Genomic DNA, 22,108 nt, shown 5'->3' with positions numbered 1-22,108 from the left:
TTATCTTGTCAAATGCTTTTTCTGCATCTGTTAATATGATCATGTGATTTTTTGTTTTAGTCTGTTGATGTGATAGATTACATTAATTCATTTTATTTTATTTTATTTTATTTATTTATTTATTTTTTTGAGACAGAGTCTCGCTTTGTTGCCCTGGCTAGAGTGAGTGCCGTGGCGTCAGCCTAGCTCACAGCAACCTCAAACTCCTGGGCTTAAACGATCCTACTGCCTCAGCCTCCCGAGTAGCTGGGACTACAGGCATGCACCACCATGCCCGGCTAATTTTTTCTATGTGTATATATATATATATATATATATATATATATTTTAGTTGGCCAGATAATTTCTTTCTATTTTTAGTAGAGACGGGGTCTCGTTCTTGCTCAGGCTGGTCTCGAACTCCTGAGCTCAAACAATCCACCCGTCTCGGCCTCGCAGAGTGCTAGGATTACAGGCGTGAGCCACCGCGCCCGGCCCATTAATTGATTTTTGAATGTTGAACTAGCCTTGCATACCTGGAATAAATCCCACTTGGTTGTAGGTATAATTGTTTTTCTTTTTTTAATTTTTAATTTTTTTTAGACAGGGTCTCACTCTGTCGCCCAGGCTAGAGTGCAGTGGCACGATCATAGCTCACTGCAGCCTCAAACTCCTGGGTTTAAGAGATTCTCCTGCCTCAGCCTCCCATAGTTGGGAATATGGGTGTGTGCCACTACACCCAGCTAATTTTTTTTTTTTTTTTTTTGAGACAAAGTCTTGCTTTGTTGCCCTGGCTAGAATGAGTGCCGTGGCGTCAGCCTAGCTCACAGCAACCTCAAACTCCTGGGCTTAAGCGATCCAACTGCCTCAGCCTCCCGAGTAGCTGGGACTACAGGCATGCGCCACCATGCCCGGCTAATTTTTTCTATATATATTTTAGTTGGCCAGATAATTTCTTTCTATTTATAGTAGAGACGGGGTCTCACTCTTGCTCAGGCTGGTCGCGAACTCCTGACCTTGAGCGATCCACCTGCCTCGGCCTCCCAGAGTGCTAGGATTACAGGCGTGAGCCACCGCGCCCGGCCTAATTTTTAAAATTTTTTGTAGAGATAGTGTCTTGTTTTGTTGCCCAAGCTAGTCTCGAACTCCTGGGATCAAGCCATCCTCTTGCCTGAGCCTCCAAAAGTGCTGGGATTATAGGTGTGAGCCACCGTGCCTGGCCTGTAGGTGTAATTCTTTTTATACACTGTTAGGTTCTATTTGCTAAAAGAAGTACTGATTTGTAATTTTCTTGTGATATCTTTGTGTCATTTTGGCATTAGGGTAGTACTGCTCTCATAGAATGAGTCAAGAAATATTCTTTCTATTTCTATATCTGAAAGAAATTGTAGAGAATTGGTATAATTTCTTCCTTAAATGTTTGATAGAATTCACCCGTGAACCCGTCTGGGCCCAGTGCTATCTGTCTTGGAAGGTTATTAATTGTTGATTCAATTTCTTAATATAAAGGCATATTCAGATTGTTTCTTCTTATGTGAGTTTTGGCAGATTGTATCTTTCAAGGACTTGATCATCTCATCTAAGTTATCAAATTTGTAGGCACAGGATTGTTCATCGTATTGCTTTATTTTCCTTTCTTGTGTCCATGGGATATTTAGAGATGTCCCTGTTTCATTTCTGATATTAGTAATTTGTGTCTTCTCTCTCTCTTTTTTTTTTTGTTTTTAAATTAGCCTGACTAAAGGCTTATCGATTTTACTGACCTTTTAAAGAACCGGTTTTGGTTATATTGATCCTCTCAAATGATTTTGTCTCAATTTCATTGATTTTTGCTCTAATTTTTATTATTTCTTTTCTTCTGCTCACTTTAGATTTAATTTGGTCTTCTTTTTCTAGTTTCATAAGATGGAAGCTTAGATTATTAATTTTAGATCTTTCCTCTTTTCCCATATATGCAGTCAGTACTTACAGTTTTGCTCTAACCATTGCTTTTGCTGCATCCCACAAAGTTTGGTAAGTTATATTTTCATTTTCATTTAGTTCAAAATTTTTCTTGAGATTTCTGCTTTGACTCATATGTTATTTAGAAGTATGTTGTTTAATCTCCAAGTATTTTGGGGATTTTCCAGCAATCTTTTTGGTATTGATTTTTATTTTAACTCCACTGTGGTGTGAGAATATGCATTGTATGATTTCTGTTCTTTTAAATTTGTGGGGTTTTTTGTTTTTTATTTTTGTGACAGAGTCTTGCTCTGTTGCCCAGGCTAGAGAGCCATGGCATCAGCCTAGCTCACAGCAACCTCAAACTCCTGGGCTCAAGTGATCCTCCTGCCTTAGCTTCCCGAGTATCTGGGACTACAGGCATGTGCCACTATGCCCAGCTAATTTTTCTATTTTTTGTAGAGATGGGGTCTCACTGTGTTGCTCAGGCTGTTCTCAAACTCCTGGCCTCAAGCAGTCCGCAGTGGCTCACACCTGTAATCCTAGCATTCTGGGGAGGCCGAGGTGGGAGGATCGCTTGAGGTCAGGAGCTTGAGACCAGCCTGAGCAAGAGCGAGACCCCGTCTCTACTAAAAAAAAAAAAAGAAAGAAAGAAAGAAAGAAAAGAAAAAAAACATATAAAAAAGAATTGATATTTTAAACTTACTAGGGGAGCCTAATTTAAAGGTACTCTTCCATTAACACATTTTTAGTGCAAATAACTACCCCTAAATTATTTTTCAACCATTTTTTAAAAACTAGCATAAAAGATATCTTTTTGCTCAATTTAGCTGTCTGTGTCTTCATACATAATTAAATGCTACCTATTGTTGGGGGGGAGGAGGCAAGGGCAATATATGTAACCTAAACTTTTGTACCCCCATAATATGCTGAAATTTAAAAAAAATGCTACCTATTGACAAATAAGTCAATTCAGGGGCTGTGTGTAGAGATTAGAATCTGCCCTGTTAGAGAATATAGCACTGTATTCAAGCTGGTTTGTGTTGGAACCCTGAGTAGAGGCTGGATTACTGAGATAGGAGCCAGTTGCCTTCTGCTAAATGAATTGAGTCCACAAGAGTCTTCCAAAACAGTTGAGTTTGCTTTTTCATCCAGCTCCACATTCCAGGGAAGGAGTTTTAGTCATTAGGAAGTATATCTACAGCTTACTTTCCATTGACTTCGATATAATTCATAGTGGTTTCAGCAAATACTAAATGCAATCCTTGCCTCTGGAGATTCCACAATCATTAAACTACCAAAAGCTGCTGGATTTAGACAAGTCCAACTTATTTGGCTGAGGTACCACTTAGCAGTTTCCTCTTAATTCAGTGAATTTACAAATGCAAGCTGCTTATCACAGAGCTCTCTACACAGAAAGGTTTTATGTTTGTTTGTTTTGTTTTTGTTTTTATTTTCTTTTGAGGTGGGGTCTCGCTCTGTCACCTGGGCTAGAGTGCCGTGGCGTCAGCCTAGCTCACAGCAACCTCAAACTCCTGGGCTCAACTGATTCTCCTGCCTCAGCCTCCCAAGTAGCTGGGACTACAGGCGTGCACTACCATGCCCACTAATTTTCCCATTTTTAGTAGAAATGGAGTCTAGCTCTTGCTCAGGTTCGTCTTGAACTCTTGACCTCAAGTGACCCTCCTACTCTGGCCTCCCAGAGTGCTAGGATTACAGGCATGAGCCACCGTGCCCAGCCCACAGGGAGTATATATATAAATTTAAGGACTGATTCTAACTCACCTCGAAGAGACTCCATGTGGCTCAGTAAAAAGCTAAGTTTCTAGGTTAAATCACAATAAATGTAACTGGGTTATACGTAGTTAAACTTAACTAAATAATAGATATAGAATTGGATTGAAAAGAAAATAAAACTTGAAAACTATATGTTTTCAAACATAAAATTACTGAAGGACTAAGAATGAAGGGATGGAAAAAGATACATCCGGCAAATACTTAACCAAAAGAAAACTTGGATTATAATTGCAGTATCAGACAAAATAGAATTTAAGTTAAAAACATAAAGAACAAGAGGGACATTTCATATTGATGAAAGGAGTAATCTACCAAGACAATATAGCAGTCATGAAATTGTGTGCACCTAGCCAACCTTCATCTACATAAAGTAAAAATTGACAGCTGTGGGGAATATTTGACAAAGCAACAGCCATATTGAAGACTTTAAAACATCTCATTTAGAAGCTGATAGAAAAAGTGTCAAACAGTAAGAAAAATAGAGGTTGGGCTGGGCACGGTGGTGGCTCAAGCCTATAATCCTAGCACTCTGGGAGGCCAGGGTGGGAGGATCGCTTGAGGTCAGGAGTTCGAGACCAGCCTGAGCAAGAGCTAGACCCCCATCTCTACTAAAAATATAAAAAATCAGCTGGGCATGGTAGTGCATGCCTGTAGTCCCAGCTACTCGGGAGGCTGAGGCAGGAGGATCGTGTGAGTCCAGAAATTAGAGATTGCAATGAGCTATGATGACACCACTGCACTCTAGCCACGGTGACATTACAAGACTCTGTTTCATAAAAAAGAGGTTGACTAAAACTGTTAACAAGGTTGAGCAAATAGCTATATTGAGAGATAACCTTGCACCCAACAAAGAATATGCAGTTTTTTCAAGTACACATGGAAGGGTTATAAAAACTAACCATGTGTTAAGTTGAAAAGGAAATATTAAAAATTCCAGAGCATCAGTATTATAGAGTATACTTACTCTGACACAATGCAGTAAAATTAGAAATCAGCAACAGAACCAGCTTGAAAGAAACAGGAACATATTTGGAAACAGAAGAAAATGTTCTAAATAATCCATGAGTTAAAGCACAAATCATAGTAGAAATTAGTAAGCAAATAGAGCTGAAAAACTGAAAGCACTCCATATCATGACTTAGGGAACACAGCTCAGTCAGTTCTTTGAAATTTAGATGCTCATATTACAAAATAAAATAGACATTAAATAAATGAAGCAATCAACTCAAGAAGCTTAAAAAAAAAAAAAAAAAGAATAAGCCCAAAGGAAGTAAAAGGATAGAAATAACAAGGAAAGGTGTAGAATTAATAGAAAAAATAGAAATGATCGACAAAACCAAAAGTGGGTTGTTTTTACTTGTCTAATAAAGTAGACAAACCCCTGGCAAGACTGATAAAGGAAATAAGAAGGCACAGATAAATAAGGAACAAAAAAAGAAAAACAACCACAGATTATAAGAGAGATTTTCAAATTATGAGAATGCTACAAAGAGCTACAAACAAAAAAATTTTAAAACTTTGATGAAAATTTTCTAGGAAAAACCCAAATTTAATTAAGAAAAATTAGAAAACCTATATATAGATAATTAGTCCTTAAAGAAGTTAAGTGATAATCATCTCCCTCCCTGTCAAAAAAATGCCAAGGTCCAACTAGATTTTTTTTGTGTGTGTGGGACAGGGTCTCGCTATGTTGCCTGGGCTAGAGTACAGTGGCACCATCACAGCTCACTGCAACATCCAACTCCTGGGCTCAAGTGATCCTCCTGCCTCAGCCTCCTGAGTAGCTGGGACTAAAGGCATGTGTCACCACACCCAGTTAATTTTGGTTTTTTTTTGTAGAGATGAAGTCTCCCTATGTTGCTCAGGCTGCTCTCAAACGCCTAGCCTCAAGTTGTCCTACCTCTCAGCCTCCTAAAGTGCTGGGATTATAGGCATGAGACACCATGCCTGGCTGGATAAATTTTTATCAAAATTTCAATATATATGTATTCCTCAAGGATTATTCAGAGAAGGAGAGCTACACATCTTTTGTAAGGCTGATATAATCTTAATTAGTGATAGGCAAACTTTCTATAAAGGGCCAGATAGTAAATATTTTGGACTTTAGAAGCCATATGGTATCTGTTACAACCACTCAACTCTCCTGTTGTAACATGAAAGCAGCCATAGACAATACTTAAATGAATAACATGGCTACGATCCAATAAAACTTTATTTATAAAAACTGAGGACAGATTTGGCCTATAAGCCATAGTTTGCTGACTCCTGATCTTGATGATTAAAGGCTAGAAAAGAACAATACATTTTCATTTATAAACACGATTGTACAAATCCTAAGTAAAAATTTATGAAAATTCCACAGCCATTCCTCATTAAAAAAAAGTTAGCAAACTAAAAATAAAAGCAACTTTCTAATCTGATACAGTATCTGATAAAACCAACAGCAAACATCGTATGTTTAAACTTTCAAAGCATTCCCATGATAGGCAGATAAGGCACTTATGCCTGCTATCATGTTGCCATTTAATATTGAACTGGGGTCCTAGCCACTGCAATCAAGACAAGAAAAATAAATACAAATTCTAAAGTTTCAAAAGAAAACAACAGGCTGGGCGAGGTGGCTGAGGCCTGTAATCCCAGCACTTCTGGGAGACCAAGGTGGGCAGATTGCTTGAGGCCATGAGTTCCAGACTAGCCAGGGCAACATAGCAAGACCACATATCTACAAAAAATAAGAAAAATTAGCCAAGCAATTGTGGTGTGTGCCTGTAGTCCCAGCTACTAGGGAGGCTTAGGCAGGAGGATCATGCGAGCCCAGGAGTTTGAGGCTTCAGCGAGCCACGATCACACTCCTAAACTGCAGCCTAGGCAACAGAGTGAGATCCTGTCTCGAAAAAGAAAGAAACAAAACTGTCATTATTTACAGATGGTATTATTAACTTAGAAAACCAGAGAAAAACAGCAGAAACTAGTAGAACTAGTAAAAGCATTTAGAAAGGTTGCAACACATAAGATTAATATAAAAAAGCCAACAATGTTTTTTTAAACCAGCAGTAATCAGTTAGAAAATATATAACTTTAAAAAAATGTTATTCATAATAACAACAAAGCTAAAATACCCTGCTATAGACTAATAGAGTATAAGATCTTTACAGTGAAAATAATACAACTTTGTTGATGGAATCAGGGAAGGCCTAAATGAATAGAAAGATACAGTCAATTCTTGGTTGGGAAGACTAAATATTATAGAGGTATGGGTTTTCCCCAAATTAATCTAAAAATTAAATAATACAAATCATCCCAAAGGGATTTTCCAAGAGATCTGAAAAACTGATTTTTAAAAGTTATATGGAAGCACAAAGGTAAAAAACTGGCTTAGAAGTTTTTTGAAAAAGAAAACCAGTTATTAAGATAAAGCTGTATTCATTAAAATCATATGCTATTTAGTACATAACAACTAGATTAGTAAAACAGAGTAATATCCATGGCTCTATTCTGGAGTATCTCGACCATTGGCTATTTGGAAATAAATTACAGATGGATCATAGTATAAAACTCTCGGACAATTAGAACAAATATAGGAGACTAAATTTCTGCCATTGGATAGGGATGTATTTCTTAAACAAGATGACTTACACAAAAGATAAAGATAAAATCAACTACGTCTAATAAAACATGTTCAGCGAAGAACAGCAACAACATGGTAAAAGACAAGTGCCAGACTGGGAGAAAATATTTACCACAGAATATAAGTATCAAGAAGATACAAACAACTTCTGTAGACCATTAAAACAGTTACTTGCCAAAAAAAGGAAACTAAGAATACAACTATATAACTCCCAGAGGAAGAAAACTGAATGTCCATTGAATGTAGGAAAAAGCGCACAATTTCAATTAAAAAGTGATGTAATACAATTTCACGCTCATTACATTGACCAAAAAAAGGCAAGGGGGAAATGGCTAACAACAAATACCGAGTATTGAGGAACAAGAGCAATGACAACTCATACACTGCTTATATACTTTGGAGAGTGTATCAGTTTGCTGTATAACAAACTATTCCAAAATGCAGTGGCTTAAAATAGTATTTACTGCTGCTTACAAGCCAAGGTCAACTTCTAGTGTCAGCTGGACTATTCAGATGTCTGTAGCCAGCTCTGGGTTGAGTAGGCAACTCCGCTGACCCTGGCTATTCTTACAGTTTTAAGATTGGCTGGCTGTAGGCTGCTCATCCTAGACAGCTGTAGCCTTTCATCCCTTAGGAGGTTAGGTCAGGCTATTCATATGCCAGTGGCAGAGTTCCAGGAGAAAAAGTGGAAACTGCAAGGCCTCTTGAGGCCTAGGTTTGGAACTGGCATGCCATTCTTCTACATTGTGGTGTCCAAAGCAAGGCACAAGGCAAGCCTAGATATAGGGGTGGGTAAGTAGATTCTACCTCTTGGTAGGAAGAGCTACAGAATTGCATTTCAAAGGACATGGACAGATGGAGAATGATAGCCATTTCTGCAGTTGATCTACTGAAGAGAGCAACTGGATAATATCTGGGAAAATGAGAGGTACTTATCGTCTGTGACTCCAAAATTCAACTTTGAGTATAGATTTTAGAGAAACTTTCACACGTGGTAATGAGATCTACAAAACGGGTTTTTGCAGCAATTTTTTAAATAGTAGAACTAAGCAAACAAGTGAATGAATTAATAAATTATGGTAAATTCCTAAAATAGATAACTTTCCAACAACTAAAGTAATTTGTTGTTGTTGTTGTTGTTGTTGTTGTTAAGAGAAAGAGTCAGACCAGGTGCAATGGCTCACGCCTATAATCCTAGCACTCTGGGAGGCCAAGGCGGGAGGATTGCTTGAGCTCGGGAGTTTGAGACCAGCCTGAGCAAGAGTGACACCCTATCTCTACAAAAAAATAGAAAAATTAGCCAGGCATGGTGGCACATGCCTGTAGTCCGAGCTACTCGGGAGGCTGAGGCAGGAGGATCATATGAGCCCAAGAGTTGGAGGTTGCAGTGAACTATGATTGACACCACTGTATTTAGAAGGGTTGCAACACATAAGATTAATATTGAAAAAACCAACAATATTTCTTTAAGCCAGCAGTAATCAGTTAGAAAGTATATAACTTTAAAAAATATGTCATTCATAATAGCAACAAAGCTAAAATACCCTGCTATAGACTAATAGAGTATAAGATCTTTACAGTGAAAATAATACAGCTTTGTTGATGGAATCAAGGAAGACCTGAATAAATAGAACGATGCAGTAGATTCTTGGATGAGTAGCCAGGGTGACAGAGTGAGACTCTGTCCCCCCCAAAAAAAAAGGAGAGAGAAAGGGTCACCTATGTAACCCAGGCTGGCCTCAAACTCCTGGGCTCAAGCGATCCTCCCACCTCAGCCTCTAAGATAGCTGGGACTAAAGGCATGACCCGTCATGCCCAGCTAGTTTTATTTCTTTCTTTTTAAAAAACGAGACACAAAATGATACGTAACACTTGACAAAGCTGGGTAGTGAGAGCATGAATGTTTATTATTTTCTTTTTTGCTGTTTGAAATATTTCATTAAAAAAAAACCAAAAAACCCTGTGATTTGATTACGTCGTTGGACCTCCGCAGGCTTCCTATCCACTTCTGTCTGTCTTCACTGTGATTCTTTCCTTCTGTAATTGCCAATCTTGATAAGTGCCAAATAGTTACGTGCATTGAGGACCGTATATTGTTCATGGGTTTCCTGATACAGGCATTTGCATTAGAGTTGCTCCCCTGTGCTCCTTTAGGACTGGGTTTATTGCTTTAATATAGAAAGTTTTTTATATTATAGCTTCCTTAAATGTTCAGATTTTTTCTTTTTTTCTGGAAATGACCAAGCAATAGCATATTCAGAATTTTTGTTTTGGGATACTTGGTCTTCCTTAGAGAGCTACCTTTTAAAATCAAGGGAAGAAGTAGCAGGAAGTTTTTAGCTACAAATAACAGAATACATAACTAGAAGTATTAATATTACAGCTTCAACACCATCAGTTATTTTTCTCACTTTAGAAATCCAGAGGTTGGCCATGACCTCATTGCAGCTCAGCAGCATCAGGGTTTTGGGTCAGCTTCTCACTGATTCTTTTGGCCTTTCCCTAATGATCACAAGATGACTGTGGCAGCTCCATGTTTCAGATGCTTACCTGACAAGCAAGGAAGTGTAGGGTTTCTTTTTGTGCAGTCTTGTTATCATAGTGAGAAATCTTTCCCAGGAATCCCCAGGAGACAACCTCTCCAGAGGTATTGACTCAGAACTGGTTCATACCAACACCCCTGCACCAGTCACTGCACAGGGCAGTGGAGTTCCTTATGCCTTATTTAGGCATACCTTCTCCAAGTGTGCCACAGCACCCCCCCCAGCAGAATCTGTGTCTGCCAAAACGTCCACCTTAGAGTGAAAAACCAGTTTAAAGAGGTGACGACCCACTTTGTGCCCACTGAATTTTTTTTTTTTTTTTTTTTTCTGAGACAGAGTCTCACTCTGTTGCCCGGGCTAGAGTGCCGTTGCATCAGCCTAGCTCACAGCAACCTCAAACTCCTGGGCTCAAGCGATCTTCCTGCCTGAGCCTCCCAGGTAGCTGGGACTACAGGTGCTTGCCACCACGCCTGGCTAATTTTTTGTTTCTGTTTTTAGTTGACCGGCTAATTTTTTCTATTTTTAGTAGAGTCTCACTCTTGCTCAGGCTGGTCTCGAACTCCTGAGCTCAAACGATCCGCCCACCTCGGCCTCCCAGAGTGCTAGGATTACAGGCGTGAGCCACCGCGCCCAGCCAAGATGAGCTTTTAAATAAAGACTCCTTCTCTCGATTAGGGACGTTTGACATATAGATTCAAATTGTAACTGCTTTCGTATAATTTTGAGAAAAACAGGTCCATACTAGAACCCTGACTGGACCAAACTTACATATACCCAGAATCCAATCTTATCCCGAAATGTGTGAGCCAAATATCTGTCATATGTGGCCCTGACACCTCTCCTAACCTGCATGCAGAGATCATGTGAGAGGTAAAAATAACCTACTCTCAGATTGCTTGTGGCAGGATTTGAAACAGAGGTAGGAGATGAATGTTGGACCCTGGGTGCAAGAGAATTGTGATAAAGTAAGATAGTTAAAGTGAACTCTGTCTCAGAGGGCCATTGCCTATGCGGAATCTTGCTCTGTCAGAACTATGACTTTAAAGACCTGAAATTCTCTTGCTGAAGGGGAGACCTCTTCCTAAGAAAACTGCTCAATCTCAATTTTTAAAAACTGGTAAATGTGGTACTACTTTGCTTTTTCTGTACAATTCTTAGTAGTATCATTTTAAATAGAATTTTGCCGAGTAGATTTCCTAAGTATTAGTATAAAACCTGAAAGAAAGGTTAAGGGACAAATAAAACTATGATTAGCCAGCACAATGGTGCGCGCCTGTAGTCCCAGCTATTTTGGGAGGCTGAGACAGGAGGATCACTTGAGCCCAGCCTAGGCAACGTGACAAGACCCTGTCTCTAAAAGAAAAAAATATGTTTTTATATATTAGTTTCTACAAGTTGAGGATTAATTAGAAGTGAAAATAAATGCCACTGAAATTTTGGTGTACAAAACAGCAGTATTATTTGATTTACACTAGACTTTACAAAATTACATCTGTTTCAGAAAGAAAGATGCTTTTATATTTTTTCCAAGTGCTTCTGACACAGTGAAATCATAGATGTATGTTGGTGTTGAATGCAGAAATTACTACTAAACAAGAGTTTTAAATAAATTATATTTGTCATAATAAGTCGATTGTGTCCTAAAGTTTAGAGATTATTTTCTAAATTTCTGGTTTCTTCAAGAAAAAATAAATTAGTTGGACAGTAGCTGCTAAAAAGACCACTCTCTCTGCTTTGCAGAAGAGAAAGTGAATGATGGCCTCTTAAATCTTTCCTCACTCCTTCCCTGCCCGGCCCTTGCCTGCCCTGATAGCTCTCCTCCCAGGCCTGTTAGTGGAGGCCTGTGGCAGGAGCACAGGCGACATGTCTCAGATGATCTAAGCGTGACTGGCCTGCCCGGGATCAGAGTACAGAGCTGGCTTTTCAGTCCAGGCTGGCCCGGCAGCTTGTCCCACTTGTTCAGGCAGCTTCTTCAGTTAATTCATGAAGTATAAGAAGTATAAGCTAGCTAGTTTTAGCTGGCTATGGAGGGCAATTACTTCTAAAAAGGGAGAGAAGCAATTTAATTAAGAAATGGTAGACATTTCCATTCAAGTAAACAAAAAGCCACATGGCTGAATGGTTATAAAATAGAGAAAGCAGGAATGTTGGCAAGAGAAAGGAATAGAATTCTTTGACAGATAAATAACAAAAATTAATTTCAAAATATGTCATTTAGGAGTCTAGGCCTTTAAACCAGCTTCTGTTATTTCTGTTATTAAATATGTCTTAAGAAGTTTTAATTTTTTTTTTAAGTTTTATTTTTGAAACAGGGTCTAGCTCTTGCCCAGGCATGAATGCTATGGCCCCAGTCGATCATAGCTCACTGCAGCCTCGAACTCCTGGGCTCAAGCGATCCTCCTGCCTCAGCCTCCCCAGTAGCTGGGACCACAGGCACAATCCTCTGTGCCCAGCTAATTTTTTTTATTTTTTGTAGAGATGAGGTGTCTTGCTATGTTGCTCAGGCCGGTCTCAAACTCCTGACCTCCAGGGATCCTCCCGCGTTGGTCTCCCAAAGTGCTGGGTTTATAGGTGTGAGCTACCACGCCTGGCCTCTTAAGAACTTTTAGAGTACAATTGTTTTTTGTTATTGTTTTTTTTTCCCCAGACAAAGAGTTTCACTCTGTTGCCCCAGCTAGAGTGCTGTGGCGTCAGCCTAGCTCACAGAAACCTCAAACTCCTGGGCTCAAGCGATCCTCCTGCCTCAGCCTCTGGAGTAGCTGGGACTACAGACATGCGCCACCATGCCCGGCTAATTTTTTCTATATATATTTTTAGTTGTCCAGATCATTTCTTTCTATTTTTAGTAGAGACAGGATCTCGCTCTTGCTCAGGCTGGTCTCGAACTCCTGAACTCAAATGATCCACCTGCCTCGGCCTCCTAGAGTGCTAGGATTACAGGCATGAACCACTGCACCCAGCCAAGATCTTTTAGAGCACTTATTTAAAATTTTTGTTTATTCTATACAAACTTATTGAGTGCCAGGTTAGCATTTTTTTAGTATTTTAAGTATTCTTATTTTGATTTTTAATTGATTACACAAATAACATGGGAGTAGTGATAGAAAGCAAACTACAGTATCACCCAGACACTTCCAGGGGTTTTTCTTTCCCTCATCTTTCACCCTTCTACTCCCAGCAAAAACAGAGGAAATCTAAAAAGCAAAACCCAGAAAGACGTGGCCTGGCCCATATGAAAGGTGGGTTTACCCTCATGGATCAGAAACGTAGCAGAATTGCAGAATGGCAAGAGAAAGGTGCAGCCTGCCTAGCCTCAGGTGGCTGGTGGTTGGACCTCTTGGAGTGAGGGGAGTTCAGGTGCCCCTCCTGAAATGGAATCGGGGGGATGAAAGGACACAAGGAATTTAGACTTTTAGAACGATGTGGGCCTGAGTAGGGGGAGGACACAGATGTAGTGCCCAGCAAAGGACAGAGCCAGGCCACCCTCTGATTCCATGGCTCCATTAGCAGTAATCCCCCACATTACCTTGGGGCACCTAAACAATCACTTTGAGACTTGGCTCTGGAGAGTCTGATAAAAGCAGCTCAACTGGAAACATGAATTCACCTTCAGATGAAATGAACTTACATAGAATGGCCTGGCAGAGAACCTAAATATCCTCAAGATATTCAGAAGTTAATGAAGAAGGCATGGTGGCTCACACCTGTAATCCTAACACTCTGGGAGGCCGAGGCGGGCGGATCATTTGAGCCCAGGAGTTTGAGGTTGCTGTGAGCTAGGCTGACGCCATGGCACTGTAGCCTGGGCAACAGAGTGAGACTTTGTCTCAAAAAAAAAAAAAAAGAAAAGAAAAGTAAATGAAGGAATAACTTCTCTTTAAAAAGAATAAAAAATTGTGAAAACAAAAGCATACATTATAGAAACAAGTAGATATAAAAAGAACAGGTAAAAGTGAAAGACATCAACCTGGATACAGTAAAAAATAAAATTACTAAATTGGAACAGACTGAAAAATTCATCTATGACGTATCAGATACAAATCTAAAAAAAAATATGGAAGGACCAATAGGAGATAGTATATATTAAGAAGATCTACCCACTGAATTTTTTTTTTTTCCAAAACAGAGTTTGACTCTGTCACCCAGGCTAGAGTGCCATGGCATCAGCCTGGCTCACAGCAACCTCAAACTCCTGTGCTGAAGCAATCCTCCTGCTTCAGCCTCCCAGAGTGCTAGGATTACAGGTGTGAGCCACCGCGCCCAGCCTTACCCACTGAATTTGCCCCTCTTCTTGTCACTCTCTATCCATCACATTGCTCTGTGCATTTCTGTCATAATACCTATTACTAGTAGAATTATCATGTTTATGTTCTTGTTGACTTGTGCTTTCCTAAAGTCCTGCAGGCTACTGAACTCTCTTCTGGCATATTGCATACAGACAGCCAAGAACAAGTCAAACAAGAGTCTTGCTCCCATGGGATCTTGTATTCTAGCCTATTTATTGATCACTGTACTTCTGGCACCTGTATTATTTTCTGGCTCAAATTAAGCATTAAATATATATTTGTTGAATGAATGAATCAGTGAACTAATCAGTGCTTCAGAATATTTTTGATAGGCTTCATGGCCTTGATTGTCTCACTCTGTTAGGCTAGCTTTGCAGTGGGGAGAGAGACCAGGAGAGATGAGAGGAATTCTCCCTCCCCAGAGCGTGCCTTGCTGTTAGCAGTCTGTGACACACAGGAAACACTCGCATAACCTCTGTAGACCTGGAGTCTGCCTGAGTTGTGTCCTCTTGTTTTTTATTTCTATTTTACAATCTGCTCAAGAAGATTCAGAATGAGACCAGCAATATAATAGTATCAATGTGTTAATTTTTCTTTTTCTTTTTTCAGGCTGGAGTAAAAGGGACATTGGGAAGACTAGTTGGAATTTTTGAGGTAAGCATATTAAAATCTTCAGTGCAGATGGTATCATATCATATTAATAACCACAGATATTAATGTAGGAAAGGTGCCATCTCCATTTCAATGAGTTTTCCAAACAAAGCAGCACGAGCAGAGAATAGCATGCTTTCTATTTTAAATCCCATAGTCTCCTCCTCCAAACAACTGGAATTGCCTTACCTATTCTTTCTTCCTCTCCTCCGAAGGTGGGAAGAAGGGTAGATAAATGTAGAGAAAATAGAAGAAAAATAGAAGATAATTAACTGTAGCAAAGCCAGAGAAAACAAGGAAATAGGCCGTGGTAGAAGGCAAAAGGAAGTGATAAATCAGGAGGAATAGAGCTGCGCAGGGTCAGTAGGAAAAGGGGAGCTGTGCGAGACGCTCAGCTTGTTTGCCTTGCTGAGGTCCCCGAAGCAGGAGACCTCTCTGTTGCCCCTCTCATCCACAGTCTCTCCTCTCCTGGTGTTCAGCTGGTTACGTTGGCATGGTGCCTTTTCCTTGAGAGGTCACAGCATTCCTGCGAAGCTGCATTTAGGGAAAGGAGGAGGAAAAACAAACGTAAAGATTTGGCTTTGAAAGTCTGTCCAGAGAACACACCCTCAAATCTAGGTGTGGTCTGTTTTAAATCATGTGCCCATGTTTGTAGGATGATGAAAAAAGAAAAAGGAATCTTTGTGTCTTAAGCACTCTAGACATATGTGTAAGAGTGTGTTTCATTTAAGTAATCCTAACTCTCTAAGGAGAAACTCTTCCTCTTTCTCTCTTTGTTCTTCAGAACCAGGAGAGGAAGCACAGGACGTATGTCTATGTGCTAGTTGTCACGGAAGTGCTGGAAGACTGGGAAGACTCGGTAAACATTGGTAAGTTGTCGCCAGACAGCCTCAGAAGGGCTCCCCACAACCAGCCCTTGTATTACTCAGAAACAGAAACAGGAGTCTAATAAAGAAAAGAAATAATAGAAGGATGTATTTAATAATAATTTTGAAAAGCATGTATATTTTGAACTTGAGAAAGTTAGTATTTTGAAATGTTCAAGTGGAAGCTGAAGGCGGGTGGTGGGTACGTGGTCAACAAACAGAAACATGGCCCATAAAAATAAGAAATACTGTTTCTGTTGGATGCGGTGGCTCACGCCTGTAATTCTTGCACTTTGGGAGGCTGACATGGAAGGATCACTTGAGGCCAGGAGTTTAAGACTAGCCTGGGCAATGTAGCGAGACCTGGTCTCTACAAAAAAAAAAAAAAAATTATCCAGGCATGGTGGCGCATGCCTTTAGTCCCTGCTACTCGGGAGGCTGAGGCAGGAGGATCGCTTGACTCCAGGAGTTTGAGGCTGCAGTGAGCTGGGATGACGCCATTGCACTCTAGCCCTGGAGACAGAGCAAAACCCTGTCTCAAAAAGAAAAAACAAGTTTAAGAAATGTTTCTAAAATCAAATTGGGTTCTTTCCAAAAAGGGTTGCACCTCTCTGCATCCTGAGCAGATCTTGATTGAGGGCCTGCTGCTAGCCTTGGGGACCGAAAGTGAGAGCAGGACCTTGGTCTGGTTCCTCATGACACTCATTCCTGTTGTCGGAGAAAACAGTGTTGATCTGGTGGTGTGAGCCCCTCCAGAAAATCATTCAGTAGATGCAGAGTAGTGGAGGTGGTTTCCAGTCTTATTTATGTTGCCCTTTATGTACACCCGGCTTTCTCCCAAAGGAGAGGAGCTATTTTCTTTGCTCTATTGCGTGTATATCTTTTGAACCTAAAAACTGAGGTGGTTTAATGGTTGGCTCATGGTTTAATTTTTTACCTCTGAAGAAAAGTATATACTAGAAAAGTATATTAATTTCTGCTATAAATTGGCAGACTCACTTGTCAAAACCCCTGTGTTGTTAGTGCTTGCCTCGCCATCATGCCCCTCGTACTGTTAATCTGGGCACTTCCTGGCCCTTTGGCTCTTAATGCCTTTGTGTCTGGTGATAACGCAATATATTTAAGTAAATAAATTCATCGTGGGTATATTGAAAACAGACTCCTTGACAGCCAGTGGTAGGGCCTGAAAAGGAGATACAGATGAGTGTGGTGTGGCCCTATCTTCAGGGCACTCTCTGTCAGGCGGGAGTCACACACTTGTGATATTAATTTTTAAGGTACCATTGCTCTGTTAATATCCAAACAAGGTTATTACCTGTACTCTTACTTCTAATGAAATAATCTAAAATACGAGCAGTAAGCCTATGAGCTTCCTTTAGATGCTCTTCCTAGCATTATCCTACAAATGAAAAATTGCATCTGAAATGTACAACACACGAATGACAAGTGAGTAAAGATACATTCCTCTGACGAAATGTTACAAAGCTATTAAACACCACAGTTACGAAAGCTATGTATTATGGGGAAATGCTTATAAAATAGTGTTGGTGAATGAAAAAAGCAGGGTATAGTTTTATATATATATATATACACACACACACACACACACACACCCCCCCTGATTATTATGTGTGTGTGTATATATATAGATATAGACATACATTAAGATAGGAAATTGAAATGAAAACCAAAATGAGGTACTGATTTTCACCTAAAGAATTGGCAGTGATAAAGAAAAGATAACGTGGGCCAGGCACAGGAGCTCACACCTGGAATCCCAGCATCTTGGGAGGCCAAGGTGGGAGAATGGCTTTCAGCCAGGAGTTCGAGATCAACCTAAGCAACATAGTAAGATGCCATCTGTACAAAAAATAAAAATAAAAATTTAGCTGGGTGTGGTGGTACATGCCTATAGTCCTCAGACAGGAGGATAGCCTCAGCCCAAGAATTTGAGACTGCAGTGAGCTATGATCCCACCACTCCGGCTTGGGCGACAGAGGGAGACCCCATCTCTTAAGAAAAAAAACGAAAAGACAGTGCTGGTGGGGTGTGGCAAGACTAACATTCTGACACGCATAGGACCTTCTGGAGTAGCCCTTCTGGAAAGCAGTTTAGCAGTATATATATATCAAGAGCTCTTGAAAGTTGAAATGCTTTATTCTTATAGTCCTATGGTAGGGATCTTTCCCTGGGAGGTTAAAAAAAGAAAAAAAAACAAGGATAAAGATTTTGTTTTAATCATAGCATTATGTATAGTAATTAAAATTGCAGGCTGTTGATGTCCAATGATAGGGAAATGGTTAAATGAATGACAATAAATTCATGCTAGACGTTATGACAAAATGCAGGCGTTAAGTGTCATATTTTTTAATTTATTTTTTATTGAGGTAAAATATGCATATATAGTTTACCATCTTTACCATTTTAAGTGTACGACTCAGTATAATAAATACATTATATTCTTCTTTTCCCCCCTCATTCTCTCCCTCCTCCCTCTCCTTCTCAGCCTCTGGTAACCACCAGTCTACTTAAATGTAATACTTTTTTATAACATACAAAATTGCTTAAGAAACAGTGTGAAGTAAATAAGAATCAATAAAAAAGCGACTCACACTATGTGCCAGACTCTTCAGGTGCTTTACCTGTGAATTCTCAGAACAAACTTGTGAGACAAGTCCTGCAGATTATCTCTACTTTATAGATGAGGAAAACAGGGAACAGGGAGGCTCAGTGAATCGCCCCGGGCTGCACAGCTCAGGGAGCCTGTGATGTGATCGGAGCCCAGCACGCTACGCTGGCTTCAGAGTTCGGGTCCTAGCACAGCCCTCTAGCAGGGCCCGTCAGGGTTCAGAGCACCTGAAAGCATGGTCTGATTATAGTTGTTTAAATACGATTTCTTTTTCAAGTATGAATGGGAAAAAAACCAGTTGCACTAAGGTATTAAGAGTGGTCATTTCTGGTTTGTAAGATTATGGGGCCAGGTGTGTTAGTTCAGGCCTGTAATCCCAGTTACTTGGGGGCTGAGGTGGGAGGATTGTTTGAGAGGAGTTCAAGACCAGCCTGGGCAACTGAACGACACCCTATCTCTAAAAAAAGTAGAAAAATTAGCCGGGTGTGGTGGCACGCACCTGTAGTTCCAGCTGCTTGGGAGGATGGCTTGAGCCCAGGAGTTTGAGGCTGCAGTGAGCTATGATGACCCCACTGTACTCCACCCCGGGCAACAAAGTGAGACCCTGTCTCTTTAAAAAAAAAAAAAAAAGATCATGGGTCCCTAATTGTATTCTTTGTACTTTCCTCTGTTTCTCCAATTTTAAACAATGATACTTTATTACTTTTATAAGAGAAAAAATAATAAAGGATTTAAAAACATACACTTAAAAAGAGTAAAAACATATACTGAAAAGTCAAGAGTGATTGTATTGAGATTATTTTTTCTTTTTTAAATATTTTCTATTATGTAGATAAATCACTCCTATAAAAATTTTTTAAAATAAGTAACTGATTATAAGCCAGCCATTCTAGCAATGCTGGCAGCTGGTGTGCATGCTGATTTTCCATGCGGCAGGGATGCTGCTGGGCTTCGGCCCCGGAGTGCAGCAGGGAGAGCCCAGGCCGGGCGGGCGGGAGGAAACCACTAGCAGTGGCTCTCTCTGCAGAGCAGTTCTGCACAGTTACTCTTAGCTCCACCGTGTTCAGATTTCTCACCTATTTTCTTCATTAGGCATTTGTGTCATATTTGAAGCATATAAAATGTGCTTGTATTACTTTTGTAAGAACAATATAAGGAAAAAAATAAAATACATATTTAAAAGGTATTGGGGAGCATTGCTTTAATGGTTTCTTCAATGTTTTCTCAAAAGTTCTACACTCAGAAACCTCATTGCTTCCATCTTGTACTAATTTCTTTTTCTCTCTGCCTCCACAGGAAGGAAGAGGGAGTGGTTTACAATAGAAGATGCCATAAAAGTGTTGCAGTGTCACAAGCCCGTGCAGGCATCGTATTTTGAAACGTTGAGGCAAGGCTACTCAGCCAACAATGGCACCCCGGTCGTGGCCCCCACGTACTCGGTTTCTGCTCAGAGCTCCATGTCGGGCATCAGATGACTGAAGACTTCCTGTAAGAGAAACGGAAATCGGAAAGGAGACTGAAGTGCAGACCTCCCCCTCACCCTGGCTCTTTTCACTTCTCCTCACAGGCCTCTTCTTTCACATAAGGCATGATGGGCAGCAGAGAAAGGGTGTATTGATAATGTTGCTATTTGGTGTTAAGTGATGGGGCTTTTTCTTCTCTTTTTATCGAGGGGGGTGGGGGCTGGGTATGTAATTTGTAAGTACTTTTGTGCATGATCTGTCCCTCCTTTTCGCACCCCTACAGTCCTCTGAAGATAGGCAAACAGCCTTCCCCCTGCCTTGGATTCTGAAGTGTTCCTGTTTGTCTCATCCCAGCCCTGGCCAGACATTTTTCTTTTATTTTTAATTTTTTTTTTTTATTAAAAGATTCCAATATGAGATGAAACTATTCAAGAATTTGTCCTACAATGTACTGTTTAATTCAGTAGGTTGGTCTTTTTCACTGCAGGATACATTTATCTACACATTATATACTGGACATATAATATGTAAATAAATGACTTTTAGAAAGAGGAATTTAACTCTTTATTTTTTTCAAGTTGTTTTTTTTTTTTTTTTTTTTTAATTTGGGTGTTTCTGGAATGGAGAACCTCACAATTAACTTACTTTTTTTGTTTTTAATACTAGTGGCTAGGCAAGTTTCCCTGTCCTCTCTCTAGTCCCCAGTCACTGACTGTAGGTATGTAGGATTCAGCAAGAGTCCACCTACCTTCATAGTGCTCCCAGGACTCGTGGCCTTCTTTTCTCTAAGCTGTGTTTCCATGCCAAGAAAGAAACAGGAAGAAACCTATTTTCTTTTTTATTACCAAGCCAGGAGCAAATGGCCTCAGCCCAGATCTGGAGAAACAATGATAGAGATTGAATTCTGCCCTACGTGTTGACACTGGGGTTTGAACTGGATTCTTGGGGTTACTATCTAAAAAACTGGAGCATCGAGCACCATTTCTATCCTGCTGGTTTGGACTCTTTTCCATAATGCTACTTACTGCCTACAACGGCCTCTCTTCTTGTCCATATATGCCTTACACTGTGCTGAACTAGATATTGTCCTTGTGCTCTTAAGCATCCAACTGTACTTTGCAAGTGCAGCTACGCAGTCCTGTCCCCACACTGGGTAACCACATTAAGTTCCTGATAAGTACACTGGGGGAATATTCAGGTGTTTGCTTGTCTTTGTAATGTTGCAGCACTTGTGATTGCACCGTGGAGCATGCTCAGAATATTAGACTGGTCTTCCACCAGGACATGAAAGGTCTGTCTTCTGAAAAGTGCTATGAGAAGCCACGTAATCATTTACTAGAGTGGCCACGTAAGGCATTGGCTCACTGAGGACTCTCTTGTTGGTTTTTGATACAGGTTTCATACTGGCTTTATTTGCCAGTTGTATGATTTAGTTGGGAAGTAAAAGGGTCTTGAGATCAGGGTATGATTGGAGAGGGGAACACTGATTGATTGATCCTGTCTTGGGACAGGAGATTGTCACTATACTCTTAGTGGCATCTCTTTTGTCAAACCATAGCCAAGATGTGAAGTTCAAATCGTAGTTCTCCTTATTTAAAAATCCTAATAAATACTCAAACTTTGAAAAGCTTTTGCTCTTCCCTCCCACTAAAAGAAATGTGTATATCTCGTAGCACTGTATCGTTTAGTGTTCAGCATTTTGGGGCACATTAGTGGGTGAACTTTAAGTTTTGCTATCTACTCTTAGTTTGCATCCTCTCTCCTAGTTTTGAAACACAGAGCCAAAAAGCAGTGGTATTCTTGGGATACCATCATACCTGTGGGGGAGGAATTATATCCCTAAGTAAGGATCCCAGGGGATAGAAATAGCACCATGGGACTTGAGTCTGAACACCAACTTGCTGTTCCCATGTCCTACTGAAAAACAAACACACTGTTTCTTATTGCCTGACTTAGAGCATTCTACGGTTCTGTTCAAATAAAGGGGAAAATAAAACAGATTTAACTAAGCACTAAATAAAATTCAAAAAACACATTCTTCCAGATAGATTCCACTTTGTAGTATGGATTTAAAATGCTTTGTAGGAAAACAGTACTCTTAAAAAAGGAACTACAGTGTTAATAGTAATTTGTGCATTTTGTAATGATCTGAGGATGTTTTGACTGGGCCAGTGTAACAATATACTACCCCAAAAAGTGCAGTTTTGATTGTTGTTGGCGTCTTTGGGTCAGGAAAGTGAACTGTGCCAAGAAGTATTTTTCAGTGACATGAATGGATCCTATTAATGCAGTTAACTGGAGAGATTGGCTGATGCTTTCTTAACT

The 22,108-nt window shown here is 40.0% G+C and overlaps 1 protein-coding gene across 1 annotated transcript in view; it reads left to right on the top strand.

The window, feature by feature from the left end:
• Positions 1–20,308, top strand: part of NUDT3 (nudix hydrolase 3) — a 98,045-nt gene extending 77,737 nt beyond the window's left edge. Inside the window, exons 3-5 of the mRNA XM_069488880.1 lie at positions 14,784–14,828; positions 15,610–15,694; positions 19,617–20,308. Coding sequence (XP_069344981.1) covers positions 14,784–14,828; positions 15,610–15,694; positions 19,617–19,795 — 309 coding nt within the window. The 3' untranslated portion in view covers positions 19,796–20,308. The remainder of the gene's footprint in view (positions 1–14,783; positions 14,829–15,609; positions 15,695–19,616) is intronic.
• The last annotated feature ends 1,800 nt before the right edge of the window (positions 20,309–22,108 follow it).

This window comes from Eulemur rufifrons, chromosome 15 (assembly GCF_041146395.1).
Source record: "Eulemur rufifrons isolate Redbay chromosome 15, OSU_ERuf_1, whole genome shotgun sequence".
Taxonomy (NCBI): Eukaryota; Metazoa; Chordata; class Mammalia; order Primates; family Lemuridae; genus Eulemur; species Eulemur rufifrons.
This window is presented reverse-complemented; position numbering and strand designations above follow the sequence as displayed.